This window comes from Anopheles ziemanni, chromosome 3 (assembly GCF_943734765.1).
Source record: "Anopheles ziemanni chromosome 3, idAnoZiCoDA_A2_x.2, whole genome shotgun sequence".
Taxonomy (NCBI): Eukaryota; Metazoa; Arthropoda; class Insecta; order Diptera; family Culicidae; genus Anopheles; species Anopheles ziemanni.
In genome coordinates, this window is record NC_080706.1 from 42,988,330 (window position 1) to 43,003,604 (window position 15,275).

At 47.2% G+C, this 15,275-nt stretch overlaps 1 protein-coding gene across 1 annotated transcript; it reads left to right on the top strand.

Annotated features, from left to right (window-relative positions):
- The first annotated feature begins 319 nt into the window (after positions 1-319).
- On the top strand, positions 320-4,978 carry LOC131288325 (uncharacterized). Its single transcript, XM_058317448.1, has 2 exons — positions 320-3,735; positions 3,820-4,978. Exons 1-2 carry the CDS (start codon positions 320-322, stop codon positions 4,976-4,978), a joined length of 4,575 nt encoding a protein of 1,524 aa, XP_058173431.1.
- Positions 4,979-15,275: the final 10,297 nt, after the last annotated feature.

The following is a 15,275-nucleotide window of genomic DNA, read 5'->3' on the forward strand; positions in this document are numbered from 1 at the left end:
TTTGCAATTCAGTACATACTTCAAAAATTCTCATTAATACAACCGAATTTTAACTTACATTTTCACATGAATCGTTTCAATTAACTGCAATTATTTAACCTTCTCAAGTATTTCCTCATGTAATAATATTTTTGTAAACCAAAGAAATCGCCTAGCTACTTTTAATTGCATTAAAATCATTTCTACAAAAGCTGTTGTCATAGGAATGACCCCGGTTTTTGAACAACACTGTTTTCATGGGACCTTAAATTTATTTTGACTTTTTAAATATTTTGCTACAATAATTTTATCATATTGTTTCTTCTCTCCAGTGACTGAAATGGCTGCCTCAGTCTACGCGACACCACCGCCAGATCTTAGCGGCGAGGAAGCCGCCCTCAGCGACGCCTCAAACTCGTCCCAGACCAACAGTTCCCACGGCTCCACGCTGAAGGCTTCCAAGCGAACTCTATCGTCGTCCTTCCTGAATGCGGCCACGACGCAAAGCAGTACGCTCACGACCGGCTCACATCACAGCTCCGACTCGCTGCCGGACCTATCGAAAAAGCGTCGCAAGCAGTCGATGCCGAGTCGATTTTCTGCCAACGGAACGGCAATCCCAGAGGCACCGCCCGGAGGTGCCGGGGAGACCACTACCGACTGCGACGCCGAAGCCGACGAGGATGCCAGCGAGCAACCCGAGGGCAGCCGGGCCTCGAATCCGGCTAGTCCGGCGATGGAGACGGACAACGAGCCCGAGGGCACGTCCGTGGCGGCTGCTGCGGCGGCCGCACTGCTGCTGGAGGAGCAGCAGAACAACTTTCAGAAGATATTCCTCTCGAACCTGAGTCAATTACAGCAGAAGCACCTGCAACTGCAGCAGCACTCCGACGGGTTTCTGCCGCTCGGGAACCCGGAGAATTTTCTCACCTCCAAGCTGAACAGCCTGATAGCGTTCGGTGGGTCCCGGTCGGGGTCGGAGGGTGCGGAACCGGGCAGTCGTGACGAGCAGAATGAGCCCGACGATGAGGCACGCTCCCGGTCGGAAGGCAAGGATGACGAGAACCGAGAGCGGACGCCCGAAAACTGTGGCAAACAGAACGGTAAGGGAACCTCCGAGGACGGTGAGGTGGGAGTGCGGCAACGGCGAGATGATCGAGAGGAAGCCGAGGCAGGTATGAAGTCATCCAACGGGGACGAGCAACAGCAGCCAGTTCAACAGCGAGAGGAACAAGCGTCGATGATGAATGAGTCGTCGGGACATTCGCACCCAAAGATCACCATGAAGAAGGAGCTGTTCATGGATCCGGAATGGGATGGCGAGATACGTAGCAGTACCGGGATGCCAAAGCCTGAGGATTGGATATCGATCGCGGGCCTTTCCTTCCCATTTCCACCGGAAGCCGCCGCGGCGTTGTCTGCCAGCGGATATTTGCCCCAACTACCGCAACTATTGGGCGTACCGAGCGTATCATCGGGATTTGGTGGCCCGACGGATGGAAGCAACCGGACCGGTGTACCTCCGTTGCGTATCTTTAACCCGGAAGCATATTGTGACCTGTGCAACAAGGAGTTCTGCAACAAGTACTTCCTCAAGACGCACAAGGCGAACAAACATGGCATCTACGAGCCGGCGGCATCCTCGTCCAACAACGGTGGAAGCTCAGACACTGGAGCCTCTTCCGCTTCGGCTCTGTCTGCTATGGGCAACCCTTTCAACTCGATCCATCAGCTGTCGCAGGTGTTTCAAATGCAACAGCAGCAACAGCAACAGCAGCAGCAACAACTCAACGCTTCCGAGCAGCTGGAGAAGCTGTCCACCGGGCCAGGACTCGGTCAGCAGCATTCGGCAAACGTAGCGGACCCCAGCCAGCAGCTAATGTTGCCATCTCACCATCAACAGCAGCAACCAGCATCCGGTACATCTGGCCAACAGCAAGGGCCGCTGGGTGGACAGTCGAAACCATCCTCCCAGCAGGGTACAACGTCGATGCGCACGACACAATCGCCAAAGGTCGCCCCGACAAACCACATCCAGCCGACGGTGTTTTGCGATATCTGCTTCAAGAAATTCAGCAGCCTAAGCGCTATGCGTAAACACCGCAGCAAGGCGCACGAACTCTCCGGAGGAAGCAGCACTAACCATCAGCTCCAGCAGCAGCTCCAGCAACATCATCAGCAGCAGCTCCAACAGCAGCAGCAGCAACTGCAACAGCAGCTGCAGCAACATCTCGCCCAGCAGCACCAGCAGTACCAGCAGCAGATGCAGCAGCATCAGGACCTGAAACCGGAGTCGAGCGAAACCGAGCTACCTCCGCTTCAGGTTCCCGATGGTTTCCGGGAGGACTACACGGTCGAGCAGGAAGACGCTACGTTCACTCCACAGCCACGCAAGCTGTCTCCCCACTCGATGCAGGCGGCCCGTGAGGCCAACTTTTCCGCCGACAAGCTGAAGCGCCTCGGGGTGATTAATCCGGAGGCGTTCTGTGAGATTTGCTGCAAGGAGTACTGCAACAAGTACTTCCTGAGGACGCATCGGCTCAAACGGCACGGTATCCTGCCGACCCCGGACGAGCTAAAGGACGAGCGTGGTCATCACCCTTGGGCAGCGCCGTTCATGCAGACGGCTCCGCTGAACCTTATTATGGGCGGAACGGCTGCCGCCGATCTGATGAGCGCGCAGATGGCACTCCAGGCGTCCTCACCGTCGTCACTGAAGAAGTTCCTAGCGGCGGCGGGTGAGCTGGCAGGAGTTGAGAATGCTGCCGGATCGATCGACGCTGCCAAGGGCTCGACGGTGGAGATCAAGCAGGAGGTTTCGGTGAAGAGTGGCCGCGATCGGCAGATGAATGGTGATGGTGGTGCGATCGATTCCGGAGCCGATTCCGATGAGCAAGCGCAACAGTCGGATGGTGGAAACGGTGTCGATAGTGCTGAAGATCGCCAGGGTGCCAGGGATGCGGGAAGTGATGAAGATGCCGAGGCGATTAGCGTTGACCTGCAGAAGCTCCAATCGATGATCATGCAGTTGAATGACCTGAACAGCATGCAGCAGCAACAGCAACATCACCACCGGAAGATGGGCTGCGGAATTTGTGGTAAAGAGCTACCGAATCAGTACCTCCTCCATGCGCATATGCTCCAGGAACACGGACCGCTCGGTATGGACAACAACAACGGGCACGGCCAGAAAAACGGTGAGACCGCTGCACACCTGGACTCGTCGGTCGAGGTGTGCAAGCACTGCGACAAGGAGTTCTCGAACGTTTACATGCTGAAGCAGCATCTGGTGGAGGTGCACGGTGGCAGTGGACTACCGGGATCCATGCCGAGCCCGAAGCGCGAGGGGTTCGTCACACCGGAACGTCCCACACAGCCCGGTCCGATTCCGATGCCACCAGCTGGCCCGGGAGCTTATGGAGGCGACCGTAAGCCGACCTTCTCGATGACACCGACGAGCAGCTATTGCGAGATCTGCAACAAGGAGCTGTGTAACAAGTATTTCATGAAGACACACATGCAGCGTATGCATGGCATCGAGATAGAGAACGGAGCTCAGATCGGTGGAGTGGTGTGTAACATCTGCAACAAGGAACTCTGCAGCAAGTACTTCCTTCGGGTACACAAACATAACACGCACGGCATAGTCGAAGAGGGCGCTCCACTGCCCCAAGCTCGTCAGAATGGTTCTGGAGGTGGTGGTGGTGGAAGTGGTGGAGGTGGTAGCTCTGGAGCAGTTGGTTCTATTGGTAGCGATCCGGGAGTTAATGAAAACAGTGAAGGAGCTCCCGGAGCAGGAGTCTTTTCGATGATGACCGGTGACTCCGGTGGCTCGGCCCTCCTAAAACCGGGTGAAATCAGCGATCTCAGCAACCGATACTACTCGCACTTCACCGAAGTGTGCCCACTGTGCAGCCGACGGTTCCGGAGTGCCAAGTGGCTTCGAGCGCACCTGCTAAGCGATCACGGAAAGATGGGCATCGAAAAGCTGAAGGATCTCGAGCAGAAGCTTGGAACCAACGGGAACGGAGGTCCCGCGCTGGGTGGTGGAGGTGGGCGCAGTAAATCCAACAGTCCCTCGCTCAAGGTGCCAAACGGGTTGAACGAAGGGGGAGCAAAGTATGGCCCCAAGTCACCGTTCCCCGCCGGACTTAGTCCTGCCGAGGCGGCGAAGTTCCTACCGAAGGGAGCTGGTCTTTTCGGCCCGGAGCAGCCCACCTCACCGATGGGTGGTCTCAAAGGGTACCAGTGCTCGTATTGCTCTTTCGCGACCCCTCTCCTGCCGCTGCTGTTCATCCACGAGAGATCCCACTCCAGTCTGACCATCGTTCAGCAGCAACTTCTTCAGCAGCAGCAGCAGCAGCAGCAACAGCAGCAACTACAACAGGAAGATGTGCAAGCGTCGGTCCTAGGGGCGGTTGGTGGCTTTCCTCCGCTGCTTAAATCTGAGTCGGCCGTTTCCCTGGCGAAAGACCAACCCGCCAACCAGCTTATGCCGGCCGGAACCTCCTCCGAGACACCGTCATCCACGCCAGCCTCAACGCCGGTTCCATCGCTCTCGCACGATGCGCTCCATTTGCTTCAGCGACCTCAGTCGACGCATAGTCCCGTTGCTCGCCCCAGTAGCTCCGGTTACGAGGAGCCGGAAGGATCACCGCAGCCACCCAATGCTGCTAGCCGACCAGCCGACCACTCCACGGCTTCCTCTCCGAAGCCAACATCACCGCGGAGCGAACCGACCGCCATGCTGTCTGAGCTGGCCAACCTCACGCAGCGTCCAGCGGTCTACGCACTACCGCAGCAACCTCGCTCGGGACCGCTGATGATGCAGTCCTTCCTCATCGAGGAGTGTGCCGGTGGTCGCTCTCCCAAGGATGCCGACAGCGACAAGGAGCCAGGTGGCCCCGATCACAGGTTTGTACCAGCCGTTGTTTTCTTGCCCGTCAAGGAGCGCATTCACACACCGATGACAATATCGTTCAACCTGAGTCCCGCCTAGGTGCGCTGACCAGCGGAGCGGGTAGCTCTGAGCTACCTCAACCCCACACGCACCCACTCTAGTCATGGGAAGGTGGTTCACCTCTAGAAGGTGCACAAACAAGTGGGGAAGATCCGTAAGAAGATGAAATCAAAAATTTATCGCAAGGAAAATCCGCAAATACGTACGTAAAACTTATCCTTCAACAAATTTAAACAAATAAAATAAAACCAGAGTAAACCAAACCAAACATAAGCTATCGTGAAAAAAAATGTATGAGATAATTCAATGCTAGTGAATGTAAAACCATCTATCTAGAGTATAAGACCACTATGTCATAGCGAAATCCTCCGCTGATAGCTGCCCATTTTTAGAAGCGGGCAGGCAGTCAATGCTACCTCTATTTTATATTTTATAAGAGTAAAACACGCCAGCACACGTAGAGAAATTCACACACAGCGCGATAAGTGGAAAGTAGGGAAAGATGTCCTCTCGTGCTCTTCCAGTTATGCCGCAAACGAACGAAAGTAATGGTCAATTTTCTCCTAAGTTACTTCTGAGCCACACTTTCTTTACAGTCATAAAACCTAGTCAAACTCAACGTGCAAACACCTACTCACAGTAAATGCAATTTACCGTTTTCTAAGATTTGCTCTGTTTCTTGGATCTAACGGAAAGACTGATACAAAAACAAGGATAAACTGAATGAACAGAGAGAAAAGATAGCACCCATTCGGTAAATGTTAGGTATATTTTGGTTGTAAAAATTACTTTAATTGTTCTGTTTCAACTATTTCCAACTGGTTTCATTGCTACATAACATAACCGCTAGACAGCGAAAAATCGTTTGAAAAAAGAAATGCAATAGATGAAATGGTTCATGATAAAATGGATAATATTCAACAAAATATAGTTGAGCAAATACACAGCAAGACGAACAATACAATACCAAAACAGAGAAATAAACGGAAGAGCTAAGGGAAGGCGAAAGAAAGAGAGTGGACAAAACCAGGAAAGGTAAACAAGTATGGTGAAAGTGTGCAAAAAAACCAAATGATCGTTTATGTAAGTGTGGCTGTAGTGGATCAAGTAATAAGAAAACAAAACCTAATCAAAAATTTTAGCGTAGCATGAGGCCGTAAGCGTGGTAGCACCAATGCTGAAACCCTAGAAGTATGCTTGCGTGTACGGGAATATATTCAACAGTATGAAGAGGAGAAGCAAAAATCTTCGTGATGTTCTAACAAAGTTCCTATTATGAGTAAAACTGAAACAATGAACAAAAAACACATACACACACATAGGTACATGTTGTATTTCTTCGGGTATGATAGATTTTTTCTAGGAAGAAAAACAGATCGAGGAAAATCCTTCCTTGCCGTGGAGGTAAAAGGTAAAAAGGTTGGCGATAAAGTTGATAAAGGCCAGCGAAATGGTAGAAAATGCAAGCATAATTTATCGTTTTACGATTCCTTTTGGACGCTGTTTAAAGATCGTTTGCCATTTCTGTAGCAATAAGAAAATGCAACTAGATGGTTTTGAGTCTTTTTAACTGAGTTTTTGCAAGTAAAATATTCCAAGTTTGTAGAATTAGACTAGTAGAGCATGAATGATTATGAGTCGGGTTGTAGGGATGAAAATCAAACATAAACTAAAAGAGGCGGGCTAACAACTAACCGAAAACTGGGAGTTTTCATGGGAATAGTTGGGCGTAAAGTAGATAACATAACCAACATCACAATTCACTCAGGGTATTCGATGGTACAAGATGGTGAAAAGAAGTTGTGCTCGAATTTGTGCGTATGTTGGAGCACAATTATTCAGCTCTAGCGACTCTGCAGTAATCACCAAAGAATGCTGCGCGTTACCATATTCAGGGAAACGGACAGATTGCCGCTACCTTAAGCTGATAAGCACACCGAAAGTTACCAAAACCAGTAAACACTGTAGATCCTGTAAGAGTACAAGAGCTCCTTATTTTAATGTGGTGAACTTTACGTAGATCATTCGTGAGAATAACATTAGACGGTATTAATTTGAAACGTTGAAAGCCGAAAGAGCAAACTCAAGTTTGCACACTTCCTCCTTCTGTACGTAAATATGGTAGGGTTTAACAACGTTAAACAAAACCCGCTAGTCAAAACGAAAACCAAAGGACCCTTAGATCAGTAAACTAAAAAAAAAAAAGAAATCTTCTACAACCTAAAGCATGTAACTCAGTAGTGTAATTGTGAAGGTAAAACCGAAGGCCGCCCTTTGCCAGGGCCTTTTACCAGTTCCGTGAATGTGAAAGTTACCAAAATGAAGCTCATGTGAATTTTTCCTCCCGCCCTGCGTATCTGCTATTTGAAGCTCCGCTCCTGTAGTAGACAGACCCGTTTCTAAAGCGCGAACAAAGTGCGTGGATCCTGTTACAAATGGTCAACAACCGTTGAACTTTGATGACGTAGGTACAGTATCCTTAGAATTAAACTCGATGTAAATAATTTCCATGCTTACTTACGTAGCCATTTTTCCGTTCGGTGTCCAGTGAAAGGAAATGTTGGTTGACGTGTGCATTTTGAAATAGAACGGACGCAGCTGAATGAGACAAAACAGTTTTCTTTTACTCAAACCTAATAATACCTGTTTCAAATATTCTTGTACAATGATACTTTTTGTTGTTGATACACAAAACATGTTGTAAAATGAGAAACCAACTTTGAACCGTTAATTCCTTCCGAGACATCTATGTGCATGGAAACCACTAGTAAAGCTAGGTAGATAAAATGAACCAACAAAGGAAGATTTCTTTCTTTCCACTCAGCTCTTGACAGAACAGTGGCAGGACAGGAGACAGTAAGATCGAGTACGGAATATTCGCAAAGCGATTAGGCACGCACGGTGTCCACTGGAATAAGAAGATAAGGAGAAGAGCTGCGAGGGAAAAGACTTCTGTTCTGGGTTAGTATTTTTTTAATTTAATTTATTTTATAGTTTTTCGCCGAAGAAAAGGAACGGAGAGTGAGAATGGGAATATACACATTTCGAGTCGAACATCTTAACGGAAACGGTCGAAGGAATTGAGCGCAAAACTGATAAACTGATAATACCGTTTTCGGCAGTTGCTATAAAACATTGAAAAACAAAAAAACTGAAACAACAATGGAACTGTATAATGCTGTGTGCCTTTTTTAGCAATTGCTGATAACGTTTTCAATAAGCCGCGAATAAGAGCAACGTTTAAACGGAGAAGGAACCGCAGAAGGATCGGAAAACCCATGGCAAGACAGTAACGTACTGTGGAAGGAAAGCTGGCGAAATGAGGGTGTTCGAATCGTTGTTTGATTATAAGATTAATTATGGATATTTCATATATTTGTATTATATAATTTCGGGTGATATATGAAGTGTTGTAATTAATTGACCACGAGGGCTTTCGGGGAGCAGGATCCACATCGGATAGGGCAAAGTGAACGCAAGTGCAAACAAACAATGATAATAACAATTACCAATAAAAGCAAAACCATTATGTCTATAAGAGCTACGTAGCGTACGAACGGGGTAACGGTTTGAGTAAATGCAAAAAGCCGAATCACATTATTATTATAATTATCATATTGCAAACGGTATAAGTTCTAACTTGAATGCATGTGTTGAGTGGAACACTCAAAACATCGAGGCAAGAAAACCAGTACACGCTTTTAGCTACAGGATCAGCATTAGAAGTCAAATCAAAAGCAAACAAACATTGAACGTTAATAATCTAATTTCAAATTTTGACCGCAAAATGCTCCTCGAGGTATAAAATCTCCCGAAAATCAACGACGACAAAGAGGACGTGAAATAGAACTACATCATCAATCGAAATCTGGCGCCTGATTGAATAGCAACGCGTAACTCTGAGAAGAAACAACTGATATGAAAAAGTCAACAATGAAGAAGGATTATAGAAGGGAAGGGTTTATCAAGGTAATAATTGTGCAATCGATGGTTCGACGCTGATTCTCTGTTGCGATTCGAGCAAAATTCGAGTCAAACGAGAGACTAAAATTAGTATAACTTGTCAAAATGTTTATTTACTTTCAAATCAAAATTGTGGGTTTGCAGAATACCATCTTACGCAGCTTAGCTAAAATAGTTTAGGACAAAATTGGCTTCATATTCCTTTTTTCATCTTTTTCCCGATTAATGTAACTTTTCCTCGCAATATTTGCCTTCAACATTTTGGTTTAAAATTATCAGTTCAAACTTACCAGCGGCGAACTATTTCACAGCATTAACCGCTGGTTGCTTAGTCCAAAACAAAACTGTTGTGTTTGGTTAAATTGAGAAAAGAAGAGCGATTTTAAACAAGCTCCAATTTATCCGAAGAGTCTTTGATAAATGTCAAATAACACTGCTCGCTTGGCAAGAGTTACATATACATATTGTGTTGTGTGTTGGTTTTTGTCTTCGGGATAACAAATTTTCCCAAAACAAAGCCACGAAAATCTTCGTCCCGTTTGTGGAAGAACGTCCCTGTGTCGAAGACCACGCGCCCACAAGACAAATGTGAACCCCCTCGAGGCGATGGGGTGTTGATGAAGCCCTTTTGTCCCGGTAATGATGATGGCGATATGCTCGCCACTGATAGCGCCAATCATGACTGTTCGACAAGATGACACCCCGTTACGGGCTGCGCTCTGCTCGAAGCACGTCGCCTTCCGAGCAATCTTTGCGAATCGCAAGCGTAACACGTTGATGGCTCCGAAACGGCTCCACTTAAGCGGCACCGCACTCCGCCCAGGCCGGTTGCCTCGTAGTTGCGTGTAGTTTCTCCCCGATCTTCCCCTCCTCCCCCCGTGCCCTACACACCCCGAACGCGGACCCCCTTCCGATTATGATGGGACGAATCTGTTTTGCATACTTGATTTAATTAAATCATTTGTAACGGCAGATAATCGCTTCGCTTTACGAGCTTTAACGGGTTTTTCCTCCGCCGGCGCCGTAAGGAAAAACGCAACACGAACGTACGACGATGGTGGGCCGGGACGGTTTCCTTCCATTCCGTGTACGTGTGTGTACGTTTGTATGTGTCGTCAGTCTGTCTTTCTCCACGCTTGGGAAAACCGTCGCTCCAAACCAAACTAGCGGAGGCGCCGGAAAAACCAAGCAGCTAGAAAAGCTTCAAGCCAAACAAAGCGTGCATTTGCGAAGCGGACGAATACGCGTAGTGTGGGACTTGGGTTTTCTTCTCGATTTTTCGGTATGGCATTTCCCCACGAACAACCCACGCTTGCAGTGTTTGGCATTTTACGCCCCAGATTCACGCTCGTCCTGACGGTCTGGTATTTTGCATTGAAATGAAGCGATTATTAGCAGCTTCTTCTTGTTCGTTGGGGGCGATTTTCGTCGTGAAAAATCCCTCGCTATCGAGGACGAACTTTCAAATCCACTCGGCCCTCGGCCCTCGACTGCGGGGAGCGGTCATTTTCCGGCACAAATTTAATGGACTCCATGTAGCCGAGAACTAGCCGGTAATCAAAAAGCATATCGCATCGGACTTTTAGATCGTGCTTTATGAATTTGCTTTTTCCACCAGTTTGTGAGTAGTTTTCGGGGCGCCAGTTATGAAAAGCGATAAAATTTATACGGTACAAAAATGTGTAAATAACAAACGCGAATGCGTCACCCGGAATGGTGCTCCAAATTCTCGTTCGCCCGAAAGCCCGACGCCAGCAGGTCGCCGCCAGCTCTGTCCCGGCGGGCGATAAGTGCCAAAGTTTGATAGGCACCGGGCTCAAAATATGCTTCGTGTTTTTCTTCTTCCTTCGGTTTAACTTTTTGTAGGGGATTTTCTAGTTCCTCGTTTGTTTCCTGATAAAAGCCAACCACACCAGGCAGCCATCTTTTCCGGCCGCCACCAGGCACCAGGTTGTGCGGCCATATGTGGAGTTTGGATATTTATTGACACTTTTTCGTCGATTTCCATCATCAATAGTTTGAAGGACGCCTTCCAAAAGGCAAGAGAAGCCCCGTACGGCGACATATAAACAAACACGTCTTATCAAAGTATAAAACGGCACGGTCCGATAACCCATACTGGTGGCCTCCTCCAGTTCAGCAGGAAATAAATTATTTATCGATTTTATTTTTTGTCTCATCCAGTTTGGTTTTTTCTTCCATTCCGTTTTGGGAAAAAATGTCGGCCCAACGTCATTCGGATCGCGTAAAGCGTTCATTATGCTATCTCAAACTCATTATCGAGGCACAAGTTTTACCATCCCCGGGGCCGACCCTCCTACACCGCTGCGCCGCTAATGTTTCGATGTGGGAGGGGGGAGGTGAAAAAAACCTAAAATAAAATGGCCGAAACCCCTGTGCCGAACACTTTGAGGAAAAAACATTAGCCATTACTATTGTTGTGGCCTGTTTCCTGGCGTTCGCCTAGGAGCGTCCTGTTTGCGTCCCTAGGAGACACCAGAATCGTAAATCCCCGTCTTCTAGTGTCCATCCTTTTCATCCTTGGCCCCCTCCTTCAGACACCACAAAACTTCCTTCCCGGCTCCAGTTTTGTAAACTCGGCCAATCCATTTCCGAAGCAATAACGGTCGAAAAATAAAACCCAAACCGGGCTTCAAACAAAAACCCCGCCACCGAAGCCACGGCGGCGAATCATATAAATTTGATTAAATTTATGTATGTGCACTTAATGACCGTGCACACATACAGCACACATACTTACTGGCCGCACGCAGACAAACGCATGATGATGATCGCCACGAACGTAACCCATTATTTCGGGGAGGTTATATATATTATTTTACGCCTCCGAATCGGTGCGTGCTGGTGGTGGGAGGGGAGGGGGGGGGGGAGAGAATATTTTGTCCGTGGAAATTTGGGAATCGACCAGCGACGCGGCAGGACGCGCGGGCCTTTATCCTTCGCTTTTATTTGTTATTTCCACTTCAATTTTTATTGGTCATCGGCAAATCGAGAGTGTTCGGGCATAACTAAAGCGCGCCATCGTTGGTTCCGTACGTGAACGCCGAAGTAGTTTTCCTCGGCGATCGGTTTATGGTGTTAGTTTTTGTTTTATTCCGCAAGTACATACATCCCGAGCAGCATATTCTCCCCGATAGCCATAATGACTCGGTTGGGGTTTTGTTCTCCTCTTTTTGGGCTCGAAAAATTTATTTATCAAATTCGATCCGAGCCGGACACTCAACTACCAAAGTTCGACGGATGATTTAATAATCGTAATGAAGCCAATGAGTTGGAAAAAAAGCATGTGGAACCCGAGCACGAAAATCGACGAGCGCGCGCACACGTCCAACGCGACACATGTGGCCATTTTTATCGCACCGGAAAGGCACCGAAGGGTGAGGAAAAAAGCGGGAAAAACAACCAACGAACTGGGCTATCTGGGCATCATTAAAATGAGGCGAGGAAAATACCACCATCATCGGGTGGTGACAATGAAAAAAAAATGGAGAATATTGTTTTTCTTTGACCGCCACCGGAAAAATCAAGCCGTGGCCATGTGTTAACGGAGGGCACGAAGTTGTTTCCATCAATCAGCAACCGATGTGAGGTAGGCAGTTGAGTGCAGACCGGAAAATGGTATCCCACTGGGCGATAGAATGTATGTTTATGAAGTATGTTTTCACGCAGGTAGTCCAGATTTAAGGGAGACTTCAAAAGATTTTTTTTTTTCATTTTCCCTGTTGGATATTGAACATCGCTCATGATGAATTTTTTTTTTTTGAAAATCAAGTCCTCGATTGAAAAAATAAGGTTCTTATTGGGAGTCTGAAAATGCATCAGAAAAAATGCATAACTAGGGCATACATTATCGAAAACCATGATGAATGCTGGTAGGAAGACTCATTTGAAACCAAGTTGCATTTGCAACGGAAACCTTTTTTGAAAACGTTATGCATTCCCTTCCAACATTTTTCAATACTGTACACAGTGAACATCGTACTAGAAAGCACATGGGACAAAACTGAATATGAGAAGAAAAACCATTAAAAATTGGACCCCTGCTTTGCATCTGCGATCGGGAACGATGCATATGGTCTTTTTTCCAAAAATTTTACTTTTTCGCCCTTCCAGGATGCTGCGGTTTACGTCCGCCCGTTATCCCCTCGGAACCCCTGGGCTTTAAATGCAACCGAACGACCTGGCCCGTCCCGGGATCGATTTTTGCCGATTATTTTTCAAACGTTATTTCCAGTTTTTGCCCCTCGTCATATCCGTTCTAATTTCCAACGCGGCCGTTCGTGGCTCTGGACGGGAGTTAATGCTTTTTGCTTTTCGAAAATAATCAAACAGATCCTCATTGCACCGAGCTCGCTAGCGTAACCATATTAAAGGCATAAATTATAATTATTCCTTGCGCGTCCCATGTCCAACGGACGGTTTCGATTTCCAAACCGAAGGGATGCACATCCATTTTGGCACCATTTTTCGATGCAAAATTTGCATTATTCCACGGAACCGAACAGGAGGGTCTTCCCTTGGCCACGTGCTGTGTGCAACGCGTTTGAAAGGGAAATTATTTGCCGATATGAATAACGCCAGCTTGCGGGCACAAGTGTACGAAAGATCGCGGCACAATTGTGCACAATTTTTCACATTCGGCATTTTCGATTCGATTCTGCATGCGATTTGCATCCACCCCTCTACCGGTCGGTGGAATTTTCAAGAGGAGTCTCACGTTTCGTTCCCGTGGGGGAAAACCGTTCCGATGCAAATTCCGAAAACCCTCCGGTATCGAATCACGCCACGCGGTGGGAGCAGCCACTCTGAGGGTGAGGGATATTTCTTTCGTTTGAAAATGAGTACGCACTACCGGTCAGTTCGTTTCGGCCAGGGGAAACGTTCGCCAGCAGAGAACCGAAAGCGGAACCATCGATTGTTACAATAATGAAGAGGGTAACGTGCGACAAAGGGAAGGAAGGAAAAAAAACCATCGTCATTAGAAAAACCAGAACGATACAAATTGGCTCAATTTTGATCCGCTTCCGGGTGGATCGGGAGTGCAAAACATCAAACGATTCGCTTGAAGGGACACAGAAAACGGACGGGATGTTTTTCCGTGAAACCCAAGGAGCGATCGGGATCGAAAAAGTGAAGGCAACGACATCCGATAGGTGTTTGTAGCGCAATCCAAAAATCAATCATTTGTGCATAATCCTTGGCCGCCGCTTTTGACTGGAAATGTAGCCGGACTCTTCGGACGGTTGGACACCGTGAAGGACAGTTGACGAGAGTTCGAACAAGCCGTTGCGAAAGACATAGCCTGAAAGTTCGTGAAACATTAGCTAAAGGATTCCGTTTGCAGTCGGATTCCGAATAGGCAGGGTCGAAACAAATGAACAAGACGCAAAACACAGGACGAGAAATACGAAGGCGAACAATTACGGCAAGGCGAGCCACGTGATGATTACACCCGACATCAGCATTGAGTTACACCGTTAAATAAACCCTCTCAAAAGGCGTATGGGACAGGGTAGAACTACACCAAACATAAAAAAATAAACCTTGGCCAGCCATTGGTTGAGTATATTGTACAAAAGACAGCAAAGAAAGGCAACAAGCGGAAGATCACGGCCTGAACCAGTCAGGTGGTCAACTGTTTGTTCCAAGCGATTATTCATTGTATTGCTAAACAAATATGAATTGCATATATCTTAGATCAAATTCACAGGCGTTCAGAACTACATCAGACGTTAATACATAAGAAAACCAGGCAGAATGCATCAAGAGGACTCATCGAGGAGGAGGAAAATCCAACTCCACCTATACACGTTGTAGCATTTTACCGAAATTATTCGGACAGCCGGATGAAACACACACTGAAAAAACACAACAAACTATATTCGAAACCCAAGTATGGCGTTCCATTAAAACACTACCGCAAACCACAAGAAAAGTCTTATATGTAAGCGTAAGAAGGGATTTTAAATGGCGATCTAATATGGTATTGTGTTTTCATCACATGTTTATTGCAAAACTAGCATTATATCTATATATTATACATAATCCATTGGGTTGACCGTGGTCAGCATCGGTGGGCGTATGCGTGTAGAACAAGTTAAAAACATGGATAAATCAGGAAAACAAATCCTAATTCTAAGGCATAACTACACTAACAACATCCACACACGCGCACACATACACACAAATGAAATTAAAACATTCGTCAAACCGAACGTTTAATCGGGACGGAAGGAAACACACCACGAAAACATAAACGATTGCAGGGCAGATCAAATGTGGTTTAGGCAAACGCGTAGGACAAATAGAGAAAGCAAGTCGATAAAAGTCGAAATCAAGAACAGCCACACAA